This window comes from Idiotropiscis lumnitzeri, chromosome 8, assembly GCF_059441095.1.
Source record: "Idiotropiscis lumnitzeri isolate Australia: NSW breed Sydney's pygmy pipehorse chromosome 8, RoL_Ilum_1.0, whole genome shotgun sequence".
NCBI classification, from domain to species: Eukaryota; Metazoa; Chordata; class Actinopteri; order Syngnathiformes; family Syngnathidae; genus Idiotropiscis; species Idiotropiscis lumnitzeri.
Genome location: NC_142398.1, coordinates 16,158,024 through 16,183,482, shown reverse-complemented (window position 1 = coordinate 16,183,482; position 25,459 = coordinate 16,158,024). Strand labels below are relative to the sequence as shown.

At 38.7% G+C, this 25,459-nt stretch overlaps 1 protein-coding gene across 1 annotated transcript in view; it reads right to left on the bottom strand.

Annotated features, from left to right (window-relative positions):
- ctnna2 (catenin (cadherin-associated protein), alpha 2) overlaps positions 1 to 25,459 on the bottom strand; it is a 192,831-nt gene that overhangs the window by 150,304 nt on the left and 17,068 nt on the right. Inside the window, exons 3-7 of the mRNA XM_088303017.1 lie at positions 24,975 to 25,170; positions 23,129 to 23,295; positions 21,763 to 21,882; positions 21,267 to 21,533; positions 2,057 to 2,260 (exon numbers count right to left, since the gene is read on the bottom strand). Coding sequence (XP_088159143.1) covers positions 2,057 to 2,260; positions 21,267 to 21,533; positions 21,763 to 21,882; positions 23,129 to 23,295; positions 24,975 to 25,170 — 954 coding nt within the window. The remainder of the gene's footprint in view (positions 1 to 2,056; positions 2,261 to 21,266; positions 21,534 to 21,762; positions 21,883 to 23,128; positions 23,296 to 24,974; positions 25,171 to 25,459) is intronic.

The following is a 25,459-nucleotide window of genomic DNA, read 5'->3' as shown; positions in this document are numbered from 1 at the left end:
TCACATGTGGCTTTCACTTCTGTTTCATCACGAAAATCAAATGTTCATATTCGCCGTCTGGTGAAGTCAGCAGCATAAACACACAACAACACACTCTGTGACTGCATGAAATAAGTCGGCCCAGCTGTTGTATGAGCATTCTGCATGGCAACTTCCAGGAACACTGTGTGGAAAAAAACCAAAAAAAAACCAAGGCCATCCGTCTTCCCTTAATGATCAGCCTACCGCACCACCCATGTTTGGTTTTATGTGCCACATCCAGCTAAGTGTGAGATGAGTGAGCTCACTATCACACTCCCTAAATCCTTCTCTGTACTGCTCACAGAGCTGCCCAGTTGCCCCTTTTACCTGCCATGGCTTCTGGCTATGGCTATATTCTGCCCAAGCTCCCTTGACCCAGGCTGGTAATGCATTACTCCCTAGATCAATTGATAGATTGGCCCTGTCTGAGCTGCCGTAACTAAATCAGCTGCTCCTGATGATTCAGCACCAGCCAGGGAGCCGGGCATGCTGTCACCAATCACAGATCACCAGCAGCTAAGACAGGTATGGACATTCTCCTGTCACTTGAACCTAATTTATGGCTGGCTACCACATTGATTAACCTTGTGCTTTGGTTCAAGTTTCCTACAAAAAAAAAAAAAAAATGCTGCCTTTGGATGCTGGGTGTGACTGAAAAAAAAGTGGAAGTGGTTGCTTACTTTTCTTATTAACATTAATAACATCTTAGTAGCCATGCTTGTTTACAGTATAACATCATGAAGACTGTAATTAGCAGTGTTCTATCTGATATACAGGGTACCTCCCAAAAAATTGAAAACTACTAAGACTAACACACGGAAATTGAACAGTTTAGGTGCTGAACATCACAAGTTTATTCAGGCACCAATTTCCTAAGTGTGGGATATGTGCACCGCTTGTGACACAGAACACGTGAAGGTGGTACTTCAACTCTTGGCAAACATGCTATGGCATGTCTCCGGTGACATTATCTAGTGCGGAGGTGATTCTTTTCCGGAGTTCATCAAGAAAAGCGGGGACATATATCAGTTCAAATAAAACATTGCAGGCAAAATATTGATCTGTTTATAAACATTCAGTAAAAATGTGAGGTTTGGCTAAATTATTATAATTATAAATGGTGACAATTAGTTTTTTTTTTTACTATATATCGCGCCTAAGGTTGAACATTGCAACTTGTAACTTATGGCTTGTACCTTCTGGGCTCGCCACAGTCATACACTCAAAATGTGATTAGCTAAAAAAACTATCTCTTACAAACAGTCCAATGAATGAGAAAGGTTTGAAATTACCAATACGTATTTATAGTACATTCAATAGACAAAATACTTTTAATGGGGAAGTTAAGATGAGGGGGAGAGTCATTCGCTACCGGCCGAGTAAAAAATAAATAAAAATTAAGAAAATTTTAAAAAAATTAATCTTTGACGTCTTTAGCCGTCAATGGCAGTAAATGAGTAAAGATTATGATAACCTTTTGTGTGATGCGAGTCTGTACATAGTTGCAGGGATTTCTTTGGACGTCCAAACTGATCAGAGTTCCCTTTTGGATAGATTGGATTATTTTGACTTATCTCCAAAGGAGCATACAACATTAGAATCGGTTACTGTCAGAATGTTTCCTTTTACCTATCAACTAAAAAGGTGCTTTTGTTACCACTCGAATAGTACATCCCACCCTGCATGGTTTTGGATTCCTAAGTTCTCCGCTTGCAGACAGAGTGAAAAAGAACCCCTGTCCAATATTAAGTCAATATAGAGGGGGGGGGATTGTGTTTCCATCCGGTGAGTCTGCATTTAAATGCACTCTGTCTCTATCGATTGACTATTTCATTGAGCAAAAAAAATGTTATTAAGCAAGACTAAGTGAAGAGCAGTGATGTTAAACTCTATGCATTTGCCCATCCGAAATGACCCAAAATGCAACTGCATAAGTTGCATTTAAAAAAACAGAACTGAAATGCTGTGGTATGCCATCAAGCTGTGATGACAGAATTATATCGCATTCTAGGCAATGAAATCAGACAACACTTACATTGTTCATGTACTCGCTCAGCAAGTCTTGAAGGGCCTGTCGAACAGCATTGCACTCAGCCACGATGCGTTCACGTCGGTCGTCACGTGTGCACGAAGAGTCTGCCATTAATGCGGCACCACTGATTATGCTCTCCAAGCGCTCCTCCAGAGAAGGCCGGAAACGAGCCTCGCTGAATGTCAAAGGGTCCAGGATTATTTTGTTCTGTAACCACAATAAGAGAGAACAAAGGGTATTCATATATATACATATATATCCATCCATCCGTTATACAGGCCGCTTTACATGTGTGCTGAAGACTGTCCCAAAAGTCTCCGGGCAGTAGGCGGGGGTACACCGTTAATTGGTTGCCAGCCAATCGCAGGTCACATAAAGACAAAACAACCACTCATATCGGGTCCGTCATTTTTCATGACAAACCAAATTGCAATTGTCAGTGCAACGATCCATCAGTTAGTCCATCAGATGCCCGTTAATACGTCAGTACCACCCCCCCCCAAAAAAAACAACACTGCTGGAGTGTGCTGCTTGTGGGCAGTTTTGAGAAATGTTTCTAAGAAAAATGCCTGCAAATATGACCATTTCGATCATATTCAAGAATCAAAAGAAAGCTATTAGAACAGTCTTTGAATTAAATATTTTTCAGATCGGGTGATTTTGCAATAATCTCAAGATATTGTTCAGGTAAATATTACAAGCTTCACAAAAAATAGTAGTTGAAAAATGTGATTAATTAGTTGAAACATTTAATCACTTGACAGCATATATAGCTATATCTATATATATATATATATATATATATATATATATATTATATTTATTTATTTATTTTTATTTATTTATTTTTTCCCCGAAGACCTAATTTTTTCATAACATATTGCTAAAATGTTATTTTGATATTGACATCTCCACTAGAAAATTAGAACTTTACACAGAGGACCTGAAGAATGAAAGCTGTAAACAAGAAAAGAACATAAAGGCTTACTGAAAACATTCTCGCAGGGCTTTATTCCATTGTTATTCAAGCATGATGTCAGGTACCAATTATCATAGGGCATTCGGGATAGTTGTGGTAGAAAGATTAGAAAAGGCGTGATTGACAACAGCTGGGAGGTTTTTGAGGTAATTGGCAAAGGATCGAGTTCTTTCCCATCAGAGAACCATAAAACGATTGATCGAGCCAGTGCACCGCTCCACAATGTGGGATTTTTAATGTCATGATTAATTAATGTGTTGTTAATGTAGAAAGAATATTTACATTCTGTCTTGATAGCATCTCATGCATGACATAACAGCTGTATGATTTATTCATGTTTTATACGGTAACTTTGGAAGGCTGTACAACATAAGGTTGAAGGAGTTAGTCTTTTTTTTTTTTTTAATTCACTTTTTGCCACTTTTGTTACAATTGGCAGGATAAAGCTCACATTAGAACGTTAAATAAAAAACAAACTGTGAAATAAAATAATCCTTCTCTGGCCTCATATTGTACATCTAATTTGATTTTTAAGAAACTGCCGCATCTGTGAAAAAAAAAAAAAATCAGAGGCAGAAAGTGTGACCAATGAGATTCAAGCATTTCTTTCCTTGGGATTCGGAGCTCTTGCTAACTCCCAATTTCACCTTGCTAGCAAACGTGAATGTCTGTTTTGTCTCGGCTCACACACACGCAACACTACACACACACATACACCGGCAGCAACGACACGTTCAACCACAGTTGGAAAATCAGCCCTCCCCACAACAGAACAGCAAATGGCCCGCAAAAAAACAAAAAACAAAAATCCTCCTACAGTAGCAGGACTCTCGGGTGTAGCCAATTTGGATGCCTGGGTGCCCAAATTTCACAATGATACAACTGGAAAAAAAAAATCGGAATTTGCAAGATAGCAAAGACGGGACCCTCCACCGATTGGCTGCGCTCCAGATATTCTCGTACTTTTATACTTATCACGGTGAGCAAATAGCAAGGTTCCACTCTACTTAATACATTTCAAAATGAACATATTTTGACATTTTTTTCGGTACGCCAGCCAATCTGGAAAATTGTATGCATATGTCAAGTCAACACCTCATTAGCCAAAATACAAACAAACCATTTGTCAGTGGCACGCAGCAAAGACAACAAGTATTTGAGAAACAGTTAAGAAGCAGAAGCAAATGGATTGCAAGAAATGAACAGGTTCGCTGAAAAAAAACAAAAAAAACAAACATGAGGTAGTTTGAAGACTTGCGTCTACATGATGCTGCATACGTTCATGCCTCCGAGTTGAAAATAGAGAGGTCTGTCCATACTGTGTGATTGTGCCGATTGACAATTTGTAAAAAAAAAGAAAAAAAAAAACTTTTTTGTTTGCCCTATAAATAGACCCCACTTTGGAGAAACCTAACTTTACCCGGGGACACAAATTCACATTTTCGAAAAGGCCCACATACTGATCGACTCAGTCTGATTGAATCAAACATTTTAAATATGCAAATATACTGGAAAGATTTAAACAAATGGAATTACTGTACGTTTATATTTTATATGCAGACTGTCGGACAAAGCCTCAACACCATCCACTAAACCATTTTGAATAAGAAAAAAAAAATGACTGGCGGACTATTTTGAGGGGCACAATGACAAACTATATTTGCAGAAAACGGTCATGCTGAAGAAAGGTTTTGAACGATCGAGGGGTGGGGGGGGGGGGACATTCAAAGCGCGGATATGAATAAAAGAATACAGAAGCGGGATGTTACATAAAGTATGAAGTGGCGACATGTGGCTACATGTAGCCATGAAATACAAGTCATTTTCCTCGGAGGGGTAAACATGCAACCCAAATAGCCCCTTAAAATTAAGATGTAAAGCATTCTTGAATCATTAAAACAGACAGAAGATGCAACTAGAGCAAAGAGATGAGTAAGAGCATTAATTAGTAAGAAGAAAGGCAGCAGGAATTGAAGCTTAAAATGTTGTTTTCCGAAAACAGGGGGTGCACACTGCCCCCCCCCCATTGTGCTAACTGCGTCCAGTGCAAATACATGGTTAAAATTCATATTCATTGAACATTTGCTTCTTGATGGTAAGTTCCATAGGATAACTCCGAGCTGGCCGTTACAACTTCTTACAGAAAAATGAATTTCTAATTCAACACCGAACATACAAGAATTTTTGCGAGTCAAAAGCCTTCCCGTGGTTAGCACTGCGAGATCTCGTTTCTTCTCACTGTTTCCATTTCCAAAAGAAACAAACACTTATAGCTGACAAAATACTGTTTTAACAAATCCTTGCTCAGACTTGCACAAATCTAAACAGAACAGTCGCAGCGCATTCGCCTCCATGTTTGCTTATATGCATTGGACAAGCTCTGGTGAACAAAAGCATTTTTCATCTGTAGCCATGGAACCCTGCAATAACAACTTGGCAAAATAAAAAAATAAAAAAACATTTCATAAAAATGCTGAGCAGCAAATGTGCATCACTAGGCCACAGGTCACCGTTTCCGAAAGCAGAGGTCGTAAACCTTTTTGAAAGTGAAGCATTATGTTATTATTGTGTTATTATTAATAATTAATAATATTCATTTAGGAGAATGTAATAATTCCACACAATAATTGAGAAACAGATAAATACACGAAACACTTTTTATTCATAAATACCTGCCAGTGTTGCCATTTTAAAATGAATACTTTTACAATATTCCTAGAAAATCACAATGTCCTATCTCTGGTGAGATGCTTTTGGAACAGCCCTGCGGGTACCAAGTTGGTGGCCCCTGACCTAAGGGATGATGGTTGCAGAAGTGTCCTTGCTGGTGGTTGTTGCAGTTTGGACTTAGGCAGACTTCCAATGGACATTCTCAAATATCAGGTGATGGCTCTTTTGACCATCTGAACCTTTCCAAGTCACCAAAAACATTACCCTTTAGTGAAAAATGGGACGCACCGGATCATAATGCTTCGGGAGAATAAGTGCTTTTGTCAGATTGGAAGGGGAAGTCAACCCTCAAAAATCCTTTGTAATAATATGTTGCGCGATTCTAAATATGGCATTCTGATGAATATTCAGTTTGTGGAATATGAGTTAAACATCAAAATCCTCCCGATTTAAACTATTTTAGCGGGCAGTCATTTCATCACTTTCGGTCGACTGAAAATGACGACAAGGTTGCTCAGGGTTCAGGTAACGAGCAATCCCGGGTCACCTGTTTTCTAAAGCTGAGCCGTGATTGGTTGTTAGCTGAGCCCTGAGCTACTGCGATGTCATTTTCAGTCGACAGCAATTGACAAAATGGCCGCCCCTGGACTTTTACGACTCAAATTCCACAAACGCAATATTAATCAGCTGTTTCGAATGAAATGCAGTGCAGTTAACTTTAATTTTAAGTTTATTTTAAAGATGGAATGACGGTCACAACATGCCAAGGTTGAAGAAAAATCTACGCACAGTTAATTTTTTTTAATGTACCTGTGGTTTGTGAGGTAGAATATGCTGCCGATGTCTATGATGTCATGCATTATGGCGGAGCTCCGTAGTGGCCTCGGTATAATAGTGCTTCTAACTCTGTTATAATGAGAAGATAATTATCTTTGTGGAATTCATGTTGGTCTGTTCAAAGATGTTTAATCAAACAGTTTAACAAAGCCCAATAGACTACTATAACTTTAAAACAGCTAATCAGACAAAAGCATTTAGCGCACAGCTGAAGGTTTTATGTTGCTGTGAGAGATTCACAAGTTTTGTGTCCTTTCCACAACAACGCGCACACATGCATTGAAAGCCAAGGACGTACAAATCAATCTCAACTTTTTGGAGGCTACAACGGATGAAGGTTGCCTAAAGAATTGTGATAGAATTTTGTTCAAATTGGCTCACACACAGCAGTTGTCTTCGCAGCTGAGGCCCGGACTGCAGGTAGGCAAAGTATGGATACTCGTAATCCACCTATTGACCTCCCAGCAATAGTTGCGAGGGGAGGAAAAATGCAATACCGCACATCCTGTTTTCCCACCGAGCGTGACAGACCCCATCTCTAGAGTTTTGCCCTCCACAAAAAACATATGCTTTCCACACATTGTGTCCCTGTGGCTAAATAATAGAAATAAATAAACTAATTTTACTTTAAATATACACATTGCATGCACAAAAATGATGGAACCCTCTAACTCATGGGTGGGCACACAACGGGTTCTAAAATTTGACAGAGGGGCCGGACCAGGAGCAGATGGATGGAGTGTTTTGGTAACCTCACCTCATCGGAGAGAAAGTAAATACATTTAATTTAAAATGAATGTGAATAAAAGCATTACAGCAAAATATTTAGAAAGTATTTAGAAAATAAAACATGAACAAGGTTTATTCATTTATTTTTTTTCAAGTTCGGCGGGCCGGATTAAAACGTTTAACGGGCCGCATGTGGCCCCCGGGCCGTAGTTTGCCCACCCCTGCTTCTAAATTGATATTTCACTCTACAACCCTTTAGTACAACGGATTTTCACCAACATTTTTGTACGCAAGTGTAGGCACGTGATAAGCATTCTCTGAAAGTATTCGCACCAAACTCGCAATATTTTGGATGATTTAAAAACGCAACACAGTTCGACTTGTTCTCATTCAGGTTACTCGCGAGTTGGAGCCTATCCCAGTTTGGTCTGGTCACCAGCGAATTGCAGGGCATTTATAGACCAGGAACCACCTGCATTCACATTCACACTACAGGTGAATTTAGAGTATTCAGTGGACTTAAAATTCTCGGATTTGGAATGTGGGTGGCATGGGGCAATCTACAAACTCCATATAGCAGGCGTGGGCAAACTATAGCCCATTAGACGTTTTAATGAGTCCCGCTGAAATTGAAAAAAATTAAATGAATAAACCTTGTAAATGTTTTATTTTCTAAATACAGTTTTTTTCAAAGACATATATATTGTTGTCATGCTTTTGTTAACTTTCATTTAAAATTAAATGTATTTTTAGAGGTGATGTTACCAAAACACTCCAATCATGGTTGTAGACATCACATATGACACTCACTCTTTGTTATTGTAATTTGATTATCGTATTTTTATGCTTATCTCACTGTAAGTGGCTTCAATCGTTTCACACACAGATTCAAACAATATGAAATTGACATAAAAAGGCTACACTGCAAAGGGCGGAGAAGGCGGCACAGTGCGACGCCGACACTGTTACTCTGCGCGCTGATATGAACTGCAGGCCTTATCTGACGACATCCAAATAAGTGGAGAATAAGAGGGGAATGTGGAGTGTGATGAGAGTCTGGTTATGATGTCTCCTGCCTCAAGCTGCGCGTAAAAATGATTCAGGCAGATGCTGGAGCTCAGCTTTAAACACCTCAGTAACATTCACATAAATGCAAGCATGGGAGTGCCGTGGTTGTGATGACATGGAAAATAAATGTCGGCTTTGCCTTGAGACCTAATGGAGCTGACGGAGGAAGTAATGGCCATTGTATTGAAAGGTATGAGGGAAACTCTTTAAAGAGATTCCACATTAACTATCTGCCCTCCTCCGTCTTTAGTGTCATCAACGTAACCTCTTGGAAAAGGCAATAGACAGTAGGGTAGGTATCACTGTTTTTGCTTTATGTCTCATGATTATCATTACAAAAAAAAAAAAAAAAAAACAACAACAGGTGATACAGGACAATAAAAAATTAATTAAGATTTCACTTTATTTTCTTCTTGGATCATTTTTATCTAAAATAATATATAATAAATAGATAGGATAATAATAAAATAAATATAAATAACATGAAATAGGAAATATAATAACCATACATGTGAAACACAATTAGGTTTTCATCCATGGAACCTTCAAAACCACTTTCATCCCAACGTTTTAAGGTAAAAGTAGCTGAAAAGTTGCATAAAAACCCAAATCATGCGCAATGTCACACAAAATGTCAGGGTCGCACGGTGAGCCTCTAAATTAGTGGTTCTCAAATCATTTTGCAAAGCAGTGAAACCTGGTTTGAGAAGTTGAGAAAAATTAAACATGTGGGAGGTTTAAAAATAGTCTCAGAAAATGCATGCACATAATGTACTGTTTCATTTTCAAACAGAGTTTCAAATGAATCTGCCATACCGCCAAAAGCATATTTCTAGCTATGACGTCTGCTAGCCAAAAGGCTTAGCAGCACTGGATTTATTTAGAGCAGCTAGTGACGGAGACCACAAAGGAGCATGATTTCCTGATGCTTACCCAGTATTGTATATTTAGTAACTTTAGCATGCATCAGTGCTGTTCAGAAAAAAAAAAAATCTGAATACGAATACTGGAATTTACTGACTATAAAATGCACCTGGTTAAACGCTGCAACAGCTAAATTTCGCCGTTAAAAGAAATGTGTACATAAATTGGACACTTTGTATTAATCGCCACGTTACGTTGGGACATTAGCAAAGAAAGAAGTCACCCAGATGGATTAAAATAAAATAAAAAAACTTCAAATTTTTTTTTTTTTTTTTGAGAACACATTTTTCGCCCTAAATGCCAAACGCAGCTTGTAACACACTAATCAAATTTGCCGACAAGCTTCGCCACACAGCAGTGCAACCTTTGGAAACCAGTTTGTCGGGGAGACACAGGGTCCCATAAATAAGTCCTTGAGGGCATTTTGCTGGTTGGACTTGCTCTCCTGTCATCTGTCGCAAGCAATGGCGAGATTCGGTCACCGACTTTAACCATCGCTGAACGTGGGTTAAAATTTCATCCATGTAGCTCGAGCTCATACGGAACAGCAGGCAGGCTTGCAATTGAACATTACTCGGACGCACACAATAAGTCAGCTACACGGATAGAGAAATGAAAGATCGATGTATTTTCATTACATCTGGTGTCGAGATTCATTACATGTCGTATCCGTTGGCCCGACAATGAAGAGAACCTTTTCATTCCAATGTCCGCCCAAAGGATTGGCAAATTATGAATCTGTTTCTAGTGTGAAGCAAATATAATCTTTGAGTAAAGCACTCCCCAATTTTGTCGAAAATAATGAATACACCTTGCAGTCAAAAAAATTAAATAAAAAAATACGCTCACTCTGACCAACCTTCCAAATGCATCAGGGGGTACGTGCACCGTTTCCTTTGACAGATGCCTCCATCATCATTGGAAAGCAGGCATGAAGTGTCTAATTTGCATATGAATATGCCTGCAATTTATTTTTTATGCTTTTCCGCCTTGCAAAGAGATAACCCCAAAACTGTAGCCACAGCCACCTTTTCAACGCTCACTCATTCTTCTAGATGTTCCCTCTTAGCCTCCCAATAACCTAGCGCTCATCGCTGTTTTTTCCTTATTTCCCCCAATTCAGCTGTGCCCAAAACCAGAACACCATTCATTAGCTTCTGAGACTTCAAAAACACATTTACTCAATAAAACATGGATAAGTGGAAATATTTCTGTACAATAGAAGCATGTATAGAAGCATTGGTGAATATTGCTGCTTATGAAGCACAACTGACCTGAAAAAAAAAGTTTGCTATGCTAAAGACAAACTAGAACAATGTTAACGGACCAAATTTGAAAGTACCAAAAGTAAATAGTGAAAAGTAAACAACAAAAAAACTTTTACCAAAAGTCAGTTTTGAATGCAATATGAGGCAAACAATGTACTTTAAACGGACTTAATCAATTGTATGTGATTTTTAAAGTGCCCATGGCCAAAGGTAGATGAATATTATATTATATGATTATATAATATATTATGGGTGGGTGAGATACAGTAATGCAAAAAAAAAAAAAAAAGATTTACAGATTTCCACAAAACTTTGTGGAAGGACGGTGGATGTGCGAAGGAAGGAATCATTAAATCTTGGCACAGATTTGGATGAAGAGAGATCCAGTTTTTTGTTTGTAAACAAGCTGACCTTGGCAGACCGCTTACTAAAATGTATTTTCATTCAGTGGCTCCTTTCTTGGCCCATGTCACACTCCTCTAAAAAAAAAGAAAAAAAAAAAGAGTTAACCAGTTTTTGCATGTGTGACACAGTCGATCAACTCTGCATGGCTTGTTAAGTCGAGTCAAATACGACTGATACCCTTGCCAGATTCTGAGTTACGAGGATTTTTTTATTTGACCATTTCATCGGATATTGGCACACTAGTATATCATTGTGTGTGTGTTTTTTTAAATGTTACATTCACTACATTTTATAGTTGAACAAAAGGCTCAATGCCTAAAAAATCACAGATAAAAGTCAGCTGAGAACAGTATAATAAAAAAAGACAGAAAATGACAATAACTTGTCATAGTATTTATAGCGCAAAACCCCAAAAAAAAACTTTATACAAAAGGCCAGTGTATAAATAATAAAGTATCATATCCTCTTACATCTCAAATTTACAATGTAATAAAGAGTTAATTTCTAGATTTTATGAACAAAATGCCGATAAGTTTGTGTTCGTCTGTCCACAATAAATTTTGTAGAGTATATTCTACATGAAAAAAAAAATATTTGGGACCGTAAAACTGACCGTAAAAATTGAACCTGAGAATTTTCACTGAATAATTTTACTGTTTAAGTTTTTCCCAGTAAAATGTACTTTACAAATGTAATTTTTTCCTCATCTTCTACTTAATCAACTATTAATTTTGTTCTGAATCCTAAAATAATCTTTTTATTTTGTTTTTGTCAGGCTGTAAATTTCCCTTTGGATATTAAAATAAAAAATGTCCCAAATTGTAGGATTAATAAAGCCTTATTTCCTGATATGTCCAAGGACGTTGAGAACACCCACACTACATGAACCGCTTCATCAGTACCACCCGATTGAACTACGAGGACAACCGGGTGAATTAGTGTTTAATACAATTAAGCGTTCACGCATCACTACCGCCGAGGAGAAGGACTGGCGGTAAATTTGAGAGGAGTACATTCAATGCTGACGATATTCCGACATGGGAGACAAAAATGGTTTCCACACAAGTTGACTATAATGTGGTCTTAAATGCATGTTTGATAAATGAGTTTTGATTTCATAAGTAGAAAAATAAATTTGCAAATGAATGTAGGATGGAAACAGCCAGCCAAGGAAGGGTGAAAGTTGATCATCGGTTACGTGGCATTTCTTATGCCGAGCATACGTCGGCAAGAGGCATAAAGCCATGACTTATACGCTTTTGGTTGCCGTTGAGGTTGAATGTGAGAGAAAAGCACAAAACAGCGGAAACAATGCACAAATTACACGATGTAAAAGACTGGAAAAGGGATAAGAGTTCAAGACGTGGAACTAACACGATAACGATATAATGCCAGCACGGCAAGGCAGCGAGGCAGTCAATCTCACAGCTGCAAAGATTTGACAATGAAAGAAACGCTGATTTGGCATAATCAGCGAGGCATCAACTCATTAAATGAGAAGAGCCGTTTCCCCACATTAAATACATCAACGATCAACTGTGACCTTGAAATGACCAAAGCACGGGTGCAGGAGTGACTTTGCACATTTTCGAGAGAAACCTCACCGGCGGTTTCGCAACCGCCCCGGCAGTCCAACTTTAACACTAGCCAGAAGTTGACGAGCTAGCTGCTGAACACATTATTACTTGTTATGAGATTTAGGTTGTGATTGGATTATTTTATGGAGCGGATAACTTCTGATTTATTTATTTTTTTTCATGGTTGCAGTTTTTAAACCAATTTCAATACAATACAATTTTATTTACATAGCGCATTTCACAACAGCCGGAGCTGTAACAAAGCGCTTTCCATATGCCGGCATGTAAATTAGCAGGTAATTACAACACAAATTAAAACACATAAACACATTTACAATAGATACCAAAAGAACAGCAGAACAGTGAAAAGAATAAAGAATTAAAATGTGTCTTCAAACGGGGCGGGCTTGCCTACCATTTAATGGAAACTCATTCCATAGGGAAGGACCGGCAACAGAAAAGGCACGATTTCAGAAACCAAATCGGTTAAAAATTAAACAGCTTCTCTGAGTGTTTTATGATACAGGTGTGCACCAGCATTTGCAAACATGATGCATGTCATCAGCAGTGACTACGAACCCCAGTTTGGTACCCTGCATTTAGAGGAATTTGGTGAAAGTAAAAATCGTGTGTATATGCAGGATGCACTGAATTACAGAATTACACAAAACAATCCCAAAATTGCTGAGAGATGGTTATAGTCACTCAAAAAGTAGTCAACAATCAGATGTTATCTTAATTTATTCCATTCCAGAAGCCACATCAGGATGAACAATTAGGAGTGATGGGAAAATGAAGCTTCAAATTTGCTTCATGAACCAATTGTTGCATTTTTGAGTCCTGTAGCTGGCACTGTTGGTTTAAATAAAGGTTTTAAAAAATGGTAAGTCAGTGTTCTTACGGCCCAATGGTGAACAGAAACTGCCATCTAGTGGAGTCCAAAAATACTACAACTGGTTCATGAAGCACATTTGAAGCTTCATGTACCCATCACTAACAATTAGTTGACTTTGGTTACTTTACCGACAAGATGTTTTGCAGCGTTTGTGAGATCAGTATTTTCCACATTCATAAGCTTTGTCAAAAGATAAAACATTTCCTTGAAGACATTATTATGATCAAGCAAATAATGCTTTATCATTAAAAAATGAAAACATATCTACCTTGTAACATAAGCAAATTGAACCTGCTAAGCAAAAGCGGCCAGGCCGAACATCTTTAAGTCAATATCGCGAGACAAATCTATACAAAAACTGAGCTTAAGCAAAAGATGATCGTGAAGAATTGGCCTTAAGGCTTATGAGCTCCAATTAAAACTAGCATGGAACTCTGATTCTTGTTCACCAGTGACTCAACTCTTGCAGCTCGGCCCTACATTACTGTTTGGATCAGAAAAAGATAGGCAAAGGCTAATTACGGTACAGCAATAAACAAACCGATGTTTCTTTAGCCCCAGGCCGTCTCCCATTATCGGAGATGACGCTTTCAATTCATATTTCATTTGACAGTCGCATCTATCCATGCAGAACACTTGCTCTGTTGTTTTTGGAGTGTCTTGACCACATGGTTCTGCATCTCTCTATATTTGTTTTATCCTAAGAAGCATGAATGGTTGAATTCTCCTGAGCGATTATGGAAAAAAATAATAGTTGATGCTGAAATCCAGATTAATATAAAGGAGTATTCATTAAATTACACGTGTTTAGGATTTACTCAACTACCAAAACTACCAACATAGCCTCATGCCCATTCATCCCTGCATGTTGAAGATTTTGTTCTTGAACATTCTATAATAAATGCAATTCCATCCTAAACTGATGTGAACACTCCATTGCAAAAAAGTGCATTTCTGGCGCAGATGTAACAGGACAGCACGATGAGACAGAGTATAACATCCGGTGTGTTGGTATACACAAATTACAATATTCGTCCCAAGTGGTGAAGTGGTCCCCAGCCACAAATACTTTGCCATCCACCTTTCCGAGGATTTCACCTGGAGAGCCGAAACAATTCCTGTCTGCTAAAGAAGGCTCAGCAATGTCCTTTCTACTCCCCGGGAGCTGTCGTAACAGGCTGGAGAGCTGTGCCTGGGGGAGCTTGTACAGATGTGTGGTGGAGCGCCTCCTTAACACCAGCGCCACGGTATGGCACAGTGGATGCTCAGCTGCAAAACGGAAGGCTCGTCAAAGGGTGATAAAGGCTGCTCAGACCATTGTAAGGAAGCAGCCACAACTGAAGACATCTTTACCAGAAGATGCCGAAAAATGACTCCCTGCATCACTAAGGGCCCACCTCACACACACACCTTTCTAACTTCTCCCCTCAGGCAGGAGGCATTCGGAGCACAACCACCAGACTGAAGTAAAGCTTCTTTTCGGGACAGTGCTCTGTAGCCCCAACATCAGCCCCCACATCATCGTCCGAATGACTATTCATCCCTAGTTGAAGACTCAAGTCTTCGTTTTTTCAAATACAAAGACCTTCATGTGGATTTCGAGCTTCTTACATTTTTATTCCAGCTGCATCCACACCTTGCTGTATTTGCATCTTTACTAACATTCAAACCAGGAAGCATCTTCTAGTGATAGACCGATTATTGTCGCCGATATTTGGCATTTTGCCGATTATCGGCATCTGCCTTTTTTAAACTTTCTAGGCCGATAAATTAAACACTGGTTTATTTTGTCTCGCTCTAGCACATATCTCTCTCGCCCTCTCAATGTGCTGGTGGCCCTGCCTGCAGAAGCAGATTGTCCCGCCCACTATCTTATTGGTTGCTTGTAGCAGCCAATCGGCAGTAAGCTTCCTGATCAGAAGTCCCACGAGCAGAGGAAGGAAAGGCAACAGACTGCAGAAAATTTAGTAATGTCAACTAATAGAAACTATTTGCCCTAGTAAATGGATGTTTTTTTTGTAATTGAACCATAAGACATGCAGCTGAGCCTGGGAGGCCTTTTTGTTAGACTTTTAAAACAAAGTTGTCTATTTTACAACATCCGAAAAATCTTTAATATGTTGTAACTCACTAAAGTTGTTTAATAAATATGTGCTTAAAGGCATTTAAACTAAGTCAAGTTTTGGAATTTTTGTTTTTCAAATTTTTGACACCATTTTAACCCTTTTTTCAACAAATGAATATCGGCTTCAAATATCGGTTACCGGCATTCATATCTACTAATAACCGGTATCGGTATCGGTCCTGAAAAAGCATATTGGTCTATCACTAGCATCTTCCTTGGCTTTTTTCCTCATATTTATTGTATCTTATTTTGCTGATTTAGTTTTTTTTTTCATTTGTTTTGATGCTTACAAAAAAGAAACAAAAACAACTACGACAGATAAGAACACACTGATAAGCCTTCCCAACCAATTACATGTCACTGCACAGATGGATGCATGAAGCATCCAGAAAGTCATTTACATGTGGAGCCACTGTTTGTTGGCCGCCATGCACACACTGCATTGTGAAAGCTTGTAAATCCAGTTAGCCAATGCCAAGCGAGAATGAGCACATACTTTGTACATTGTGGCTAGAGGCTCGAGGACATATTGGAGAGTTTTGCATGAGAATGCAATAATGCTACCAAATGGTTTAAGAAAATGCGTGAAATCACACCAGCATTTCAAACACCTCTTTTAGCTTCAGATGCATTCGGAAATTACAACGGCAAGAAAGCTAGAGGACAAGCAGATGGAAATAAAGGGGCTGTAAAACCATCCAGTTCATCTTTCAGTTCTGCCGCAGGCTCAAAGCAACTATCTACCATCGCATGCATGCTGCACTGTGCGCAGCACACACATACAGTAATTGACAAGGTTATCATAAAGGTTTGCTAATTCCACTGGATTTCCTCAAGGGGGTGATGGCATCTCTCTGGGGGTCAATCTCGGCTCAGGCTACAACTCTGAAAACAAGTCGTCGCATCTCAAGGCTCGCGATACATCTCAACGATAGAAGATAGAGCGTCACACGTTCTGCAAAAACACTGCAAGACGATGCAGGCACTTTGGCTCAGCTGAGAATGAGCGAGCTCTAAATCTCTGTTTCTAAGGACTTAAGGGAAAAGGGGATAAAAATGGAAAAGACAGGAAGAGGGAGGTGAACTTGAGAAGGGAGACGAGATAAAGGTAAGCCCACACTGCCATCTCCTGGCCATTCCATGAACTGATGGATGATTTCTTAAAACTGCCGCATCGGCTTTGCGTTGATGCACTAAAAGCAAATATGACCTAAAATGGGGCATAAAAATGGCCCTGATCATTATGTATAAACAGAGAAATATTCAAATATTATAACACGGAATGTCTGCTTGAAGTGGACAAAATGAACTCAACAACTGGAGAGGATTCAGAGTTAGATAGCAATCACAGGTAAATTTAACACTTTGCCAATCTTGGTTCATCTAAAAAAAAAAAACAGCAGCAGCTGCAGACAATTAAAAGGGCTTGCTTTATATAACTCATACTTGAGCTGACGCCTTTTTTTTTTTGTTTCATGATGCTCAAAAAGGGCTGTGAATTTGCTTTGCAGTCAGACAATGCTGAGCAAAACAGTGAAAGGCGATACAGACGGGGAAACTAACAGACAACAGTTTTCTTCTCCTGGCAGAACCAGAATTGACTGGACAGATTTTTATGACACAATATGGACAATGCAATTGCAAGGTGAATGAAAGTGTGTTGGCATCCATTCGTATACGTGCATAATATTGATCTTTCCTTAAGTACTAAGCAAGAAAAAAAATCGATCGTAAAAAAAGTATCTATTGAGGTGTTTTTCAAGTATTTCGATTCTTATTTCAATCAGTTTGAAGTAAATCACTACATAGTAGGAGTGTGCTGCGACCTAGAAAGAAATCTATGCCTGTGTGCTACATTGTCTTTCCCCGACATCCCCCTGGGGCTTCGACTCCATCTGTCCTCCCACAAATTCCCAAATAAAGACTTTAAAAGGAAAGGGGGTCCCTTTATGGTGAGATTTAAGTCACACATGGTGTACTGTTACACAATTCTAATGTCACTTAAAGGGTGGAGGGGGGAGGGGGGTCGGATTGAGGGGGGTATGGGGGTTGGGGGGCATTTTATTCATACGATGCCCTTTCACTTCATGAATCAATATCGGAACATCGCATTAAAGGAAAAAGATAATCTTACCTTTGTGTCACGCTTCATTCCGAGCTGCTGAGTCATAAATGTTCCAACTGGGGCCCATTAGAAACATTTGAATATGTAAAATGAATTTTAAAAAAAGAAACAGTGTTTTTAGGCTCAGAATTAATGAGCTTGCGTTAAATAGTTTATAATGTAAGTCATGACAGGTTACAACTCACTTGATATTGCGAAGTCGCAAGTATACTATGACATGTTCAAAATAGCAACTAGGGATATGTACAAATCCCTGATGGCAAGCTTTGCTGGGGGATGTTTTGAATCTGACAGTGATTGCGACACATCCTGGGGAGAACTTTTACCTATCGGTGCTTGGTATTAAAATAAACTAGATAGCAACAAAATGCCGAACATATGATTACTGAATTTTAAGTATTGAGCGTGTTCATGGGGGTTTGGTGCCTTGCTCAAGGGTGTGTCCACAGTTTTTGGTAGCACTCAGGATGCATCTTGACTTCAACGGTTCTCCGAAACTATTAAGCCGCTACTTTTGCTGAGAAACTCATGCTTTTAATGAAATAAGTGTTGCCGAACACTGCTTGACTTCAATTTTGTTGAAAGGTCCAAGCAAACTTTCTTGTAAGAACTAATGAAAACGGCTCTGGGCTGACCGATTTCAGAAAAAAAAATAAATAAATCGATTCTTCTGACAGATATTGCAATATTGATTCAATTAGCGATTTTTCTTCTCGATGTTCAGTGACCTTTAAAAACAAGACATGCCATTAGAAACAATAAAAGTTAATACTGTAATAATGCAAGGACACTACTAAAGAGGTTTCGTGAGGAAGCAGTTCTTGCTCAAGTTTTTAAAAACTACGTTTGACATCAAACCTCTTCGTCATGATGACGTCAGATGTTTGCGTGTTCCGGTCTGAGAGTGTCTACTAAATTGCTTATGTAGCTTATTTTGCATCGTCTTATTTTACGTCTGCATACGTATTGATTGAAATACAACATTTTTCTTCATATCTTCCGGCTCTCCGCCCTAACACGGTTCAAGACAGACTTCTGTTAATAATCGACTCTATTGTAAAAAAAAGAAAAAAAAATATCATAAAATATTGCGTGCGTATATTGTGAGAAATCTCGAGAAATCATGATAATTAAGCATTAATGCAATATATTCACAAATCTGACATCTACTGAAAAAATGTGGAAGAAAAAAATTATTGCTTTGAAAACTGAACTCATCATTATTAAGATACGTGTTGTTACTAGTTTAGTTATACATAGTTGCTTTGCATATCTAGAAAAGGTTTACATTAAGAACATTTTATGGGTAATAATCGTAGTAGTTGTCCGGTGTGTCACCCCCCCCCCCCCATTTTAATTTTAATCCCCACACCCAATACCATGTGCAATTATAATTTGTCAATAGGCTTCAAGCTGCTAAAAAATGCACGACAGGCCACAAATGGCCCCTGGACCACAGTTTGGACACCACTGATTTCGCAAACCTAACTGCATGTCTCTGGAATGAGGGAGTAATCTGTTGAAAAGCCATGCAATCACAAGGAGAGTCTTTACCCATCACTGAGATTTGACATTTACTAGTCCACAATGCTGCCCGACTATTACAGGCCAAAATGACTCACTGCACCTCCCCGCAAATACATTTGTATGCTGCCAGGGATTAATGCGAAAAAACAAAACAGATTGGTGCCTGTGACCGTGTTAGCTGTGGTGGAAAAACGGGGTCAAGAGAGTCCTCAGGATGTTTTCTACCCCTAATTAAAGAGCAGAGACAGCAGCCATTTATATTCCTTGTAGCATGAAAAAAAAAAAACAGTGCTGCAGACACTTTCACAATAGAGGAGATGAGAGGTACCATATTCATTCCTTTGGACTATGATAAAATGGAATTGTTGTTTACCGTGGTTATTTTCGTCACAAGGCTTCCCAAGTATGCATGACCTAGAATTTGAACATAGGCAAAAAAAAAAGGTTCTTTTGTCATTCACGTTTTATGAACTGAAATCAATCCCTGATATTAAAAGCCGCGCTGTAAGATTATTTGGTTGATCAACAGAGTCCCTCCTTGCAATACCGTATCAAAATAAATAAATAAATCATCTGTGCACGTCTTTATAAATGCAGCTACCTGGTGTGCATGGGCATAAAGGACAAATTCCAAGAGCTTTGAGTCACAGCTTCCAGTATCAGGTCATTACGATTCTAGGAGCATCCGAGCGCAGTCTGTGTCATGTCTCTGTGGTAAGTTAGGAATTAAACATGCACCAGCTACAGGCGGGCACAGAGGGCTAAGTAAAGGGCAATTTGTCTCATTTAATTGCTGTCTGTCTGCCTGTCAACTCAATCAAATTATGCAGGCCGTGGCTTTGGGAGAGGAGAGATTTGTTGATTCATCAAAAAAAAACAAAAAAACATTTTTTTTTGGGGGGGGGGTTGTTTTCGATGGCAATATTACAAATTAGAAATTAACCAACTGCTTGTAAATCCTCACAGTTGAGGAAGCAAAACAGATACTTTGAACACAAATCGTCACCATTTCAAGTTAAGAAATAAGACAAAGAGGAATAATTCAAGTGCAAACATGAAAGAAAAGGAAAATAAAAGCATTTTTTTCTCAAATTTGAAAAATAAAATTTGGATCAATTTAGAGCAGGCTTTCTTTGGATTCTTTGATTGTTGCTGGTTAACTGGGGGTGCCAAATAGTCACAATATGCTTGCACTACAAGTATCGTTGACAAGGTCCTACTTCAGGAATTGAATCCTACTTCAATAACATCAAAACGAAAGAAAATAGAATACTGCATTTTTCGAAAAATAGGTAAACAACTGCTTAAATATGTATTAATAATACTGACCAGGCCAAAAAACGTGCATTGCTGATGCATCAGTTAATTATGCTGTCACAAAAAAAAAAAAAAGCAGCAGAGATCCCAGAAAATGGCATTCTATTTAAATAAGCTCCGGATGATGCTTCATCACGGTTGGAGATAATTAACCCAAGAGAGCCGGCAAACACCAACCATCACTTGCACTGCATGCAAAATTGCAGTGTGCAAGCTACTACCTCAATGGCAATGTACAAACACTAGGGGGCAGCAATGAATAACAATTTGGAGCACTTTTTTCAGCTTCAAAAGACCAAACACTATTTTTTTCTTACGATCCAAAGTGGAAACTGAGGTTGAAAAAAAAAAAAGTAATAAATTAATTTAATTCGTGACTCTGTATTTAGACTAGCACAGCTGCATCCTGGGGGGGGGGGCATTTATTGCACTTATGTGCTTACCACTTTGTAAAACACAAATTGCAGATTTTGCATTCATTCAACACAAGCATCAAGATTGATTTGTGAGAATCAGCGCCAGCATCAATTAGTCTGTAAAAATAAATCTGGCTTAATGTGAATAAAACCTTGAATAAAATCCTACTTACACAACCAGCAGTGAGGTCATGTCAGTGATACACTAAAAGGTACAAATGTTAAGATTGGATGTCTTACATTGATCCAATTGGACATCGATTATACTACGCCGCATTTGCTGTGCATGTGAACTGAATTCTTGAACATATTGATTGCATTGATCGCAAAAAAGTGAAGCAGGGAACTCACATCAAACTCATTGAGGGCAGCAGCCAGTTCCCCGATGCAAGCGTGGCTGTGCTTCTCGTCGGTAGGCGAGGTGGCCTGAGCGGCACTGGAGATGCCTCCGATGGCCTCCTGCACTTGCTTGAACACGTAGTCCCGGTTGGCGCGCGTAGCCGCCACGTCCGGGTGGCGCAGGAAGGCCTGCGAGGCGGTGTACAGCATGGTGGCGTTCTTCTTCAGAGCCCCACGGGCAGCGGCCATTTCATCTCGACACTGAGGGTCCTTCAGCTCCTGAGGAATGATGTTGAGTTAGCACTTAAAAGCAGATAATAGTCAGGAAAAAAAAAGATTTGAAATTAAGTGGATTTGGATTGAATTAATTGGACAGTTTTTCAAAGCGGATTAAATCCTGTTCAATTAAAAGTGACATCTGCAGCAATGTAGACTAGAAGTTCTCACATTTGACTTTTTTTTTTTTTTTTGATGAAGTAAGATTTGGAGAAGAAGGGCATACAGTTACCTGCTGTCTGCGGGCTGCTACATAATTAAGCTTGACCATCTCTTTGCCAAATTCTTTGAAGCGGTTTGCCAGGTCCTGTTCATTGGTTGCATTCTTAACTCCCTCCAGGGCCTCCTCTACCTGTCACACGCATAATGATCACACAAAATAAATTGATGCGCACAGAACATTTTCAACAAGGCTTTAAGCAGTATATTTTAATGACATATTCATCCAGAAACGCTATAGCGATTATTTGGCTGAATGAATAAAAATGATTTTCCGCCAGCATGAAATTGCAAGCGGATTTAGAAAAAAAAAAAAAAAAAAAAAAAAGACAATAACCGTTAAGATGTGCAATTTAAAAGGGTCTCAATTCAGCAATCACCATCCATTATGTGGGCACATTGTGATTCGGACTCCTTTCCATCCCTAATGAAAGTGCTTTACAAAATGTAATGAAAAGGAGAGGAGTGAGAGATAACTTTGAAGAGGGCTTTGATGACAAGACTTATGCTGGCTTCATCTAAGCGTCTCAAGAATGGATCTGGAAAAAGGGATTGAGAAGAAAGTGTTGTATGATTGGAGCCCAATGTTTGTTTTAATGACACTAATTAAATTTGTGGGGGGTTTTGTATCCTTACATCCTAAAGTTATCCCATTTTTATCATTTATTTTTTTTATAAATTTAATCATTTAATATTTTAATAATATATAATTATTTTTTGGGGGGAAAGTAGTTGCTTTTTGGTTTGTTTTCTATTTATTTTTAGAATGAAATATGACATTTGGAAATGCACACGGAGATCATTGTACTGTTTTGTAATTAGATGTCAGGAGATATCATGAACTAAATCACCTGAAAATACACAACACTTATTAGCAAGAAGGATAAGAATGCCAGGCTGAAATGTACAAAAAAAAGTAGCTAGAAAAGTCTAAAAAAAATTCTGGGAGCTGGTTTTATGGACTTATTAAGGTTCACTAGAGCGGAAAAAAAAGGTCACTGTTTTGAGAAAGTAAAGATCTTCACTCGATTCCATAAATAGAAGCTTATCTGTGAAACTACATGGATGTGATAACAACTTGCTGCGTTTTTTTTCTTCTGGAATGAGCTCGCTTATCTTCCTTGATGATGTAGCACATAATGAAAGCAGCAAAATGAACTCAGAAGTCTACAGAAACATTATCTGTAGACACCAAGGGCCAAGAAGTGGAAGATTTTAGATTCTCCAAATTAATACCCAGACATAAACGACATAGAGCATGCATTTTACTTGCTAAAAGGCTAGAGTGAAGGAAGTTACACAAAAGAAACATCTGAAAGAAGCTGTGATGAAATGGAAAAAAAGAGAATTCAAAAGTTTGGCAATGTTATCAATCTTACAATTTTAAGATGGGCCAGCAGCCTCATAACGTCAGCCATGTCGGCAAGGATGAGCAGGCGTGTGACAGCAGACAGGAGGGCCCGGGCAGCCCTCACCATGGTGCCACGTTTCACAGAAGAGCAGGGGTCATCGGCAAACTCTGAGGAGGCAATGCGCATGGTCTCTCCTGCAAAAAAAAAATTGAAATAAATATAGAGTGAGGTTACATTTACAATACGTGTTGTTGTGTGAAAACGATGGGCTGTAGATGGCTGATATGTATATGAATTTAAATATGGTGTGTCTAATTAAAGTGAAGTTTCTAAACTACGGGCTCAAATTGACTTTATTAGGAAGATGTGTACTGCAAATGCCACCAATTAAGTGCTATCAGCAAGTAACAAAAGTTAATGTAGTCATTTGAAAGTGTGAACCAGATTAGGGTGACATCAATTTGCAATTGTAGTACTGTTTAAAAAAAAAATAAAAATCCCGGGCCAGCATTAAGTGTTGTTTTAGCATGACTAAGAGATTCAAAAACCTTGTTGTATAGATAAACTTTCGTGCTGTCAAGTGATTGAATATTTACAACTAATGAATTGCAAAATCGTCCGTAATTAATCGCACTTTTGAACTGCAATTTTCGACGAAGCTTGTTTGGATATTTACTTGAGTAAAACCTTGCAATTGGTGAGAAATTAAAACATACAAAGTATATTTTGAACATTTCTTTAATCTTTGAATGCAATTACTTTTCCCGTAAAACACAACCGTTGAATGATACACACAACTAATATAGTATTTGAATTTGGCATTGAAAATTATTTTGGATTTCTCCGATGACCCAAATTACGGAAAAGTCCGTCTTTGCGCCAGTGACTCTCCTCTAAGATCAGCTGTAAAATGAGCAGAGGTCAAATGACACAGGAAGTAAATAAACCCGAGTTTATCTGAGAAAATTTGGTAAATTATCTCCAAAGTTATTGCTTTAAGTAGTAATTTTACAATACATGAACTAAGGCTGCTTTCTCTGATCAGTTTTGAATCAGGCAATCCAAACATTTGGTCACATCAAACCAAACGAACCATCCCAAAAAGAAAAACATTTTAAAAAGTGCTCATCGGAGCATTTTAAGGCAACACAGACGTAAGAAAAGAATACGTGTGTCATGAATCAGTCACCAAGAGCAATATTTTTCTAATATTTGCAAATAACCTAGGTTAAGACAGAAGTCTGTTTGGCTTTGTGATGAGCTGCGAAACGGTGACTGTCCAAAGAGGTTTGCCTTCCGTCTGAAAGCATGTGCATAATTCAACAGTGACAAGAACTGAGCGGAAGACGGCATAGTGACATGGATCGATTCCATGAGGACAAACTTAAATGTGTTCATTTCAAAATGACCTTTGCAAGGTGAACGGTGCAATTTTACAGGGAACATCTCATCCTATAAAACCAAATGTTGCTTGAGACAAATGCCGTCCGAATAAGACGAACACAATTTGCACATTTGTCACATTCAATTTTTGAACGTCCACATGACTACTTTAACAATCTATTGCTTTGTTAAAAGTTTTCATCTCATTGACGTAGCATAAAAGCTTTGTCGCGCATGAAAAAGAGAGACCAACAAATTCAGGTCGGTGCTGAAAGCAGCAAGAAAGAATCAGAGCTGAGCGCGCAGTAAAAAAAATGAGGGCAAAAATGTGTGCTGTGGTCAATTTGCTCTATGAGCTGATGTAGTTATTGAGAAGAGAATCCTAATTTCTTCCTGCGAGGGTGAATATTTGAGTCACCGAAGTGTATTAGCATGCCAGCTTCATGCATTTTGCAAAGAAGAGTCACAATTCGAGAATAAACATCGTCACCTTGCTTTCGGACATCATCGACAGCAGCAATGAGCTCCTCTTTGAGATCCTGGCTATCTTTCGCTATCTGCTCGCCCTTCTCCAAGAAGTTCTGTGTCGCCTGCTCAACTGAGACTGCCAGGACATGAGCCTTCTTGGAGCGGCCCTTTTTCTTACTGGATGGCCCTTTGTTGCTCGTGTTTACCAAAGTAGTCACCTAGGAAACACAGAGGAGGACATAGTTGTGATTTGTTGCGGTCAAAATTGAGGGGGGGGTTAAAGAATCACAAGCATCCTTAGAAATTGATTTTACTTTGTTAATAGTCAACACACAAAAACATATCAGTTGACTTGCAGAAAATCAAGCCACATTGTGAGACTTAATAGCTGTGAGCATAAAGTGAATATATAGTCTTCAAAAATGCTGAGAGACACTCAATGCATGTTTTCCCCGAGGAAATGGTCGACTGTAGTTTTAAGTTGTAATATCACCAATCGCAACTAGA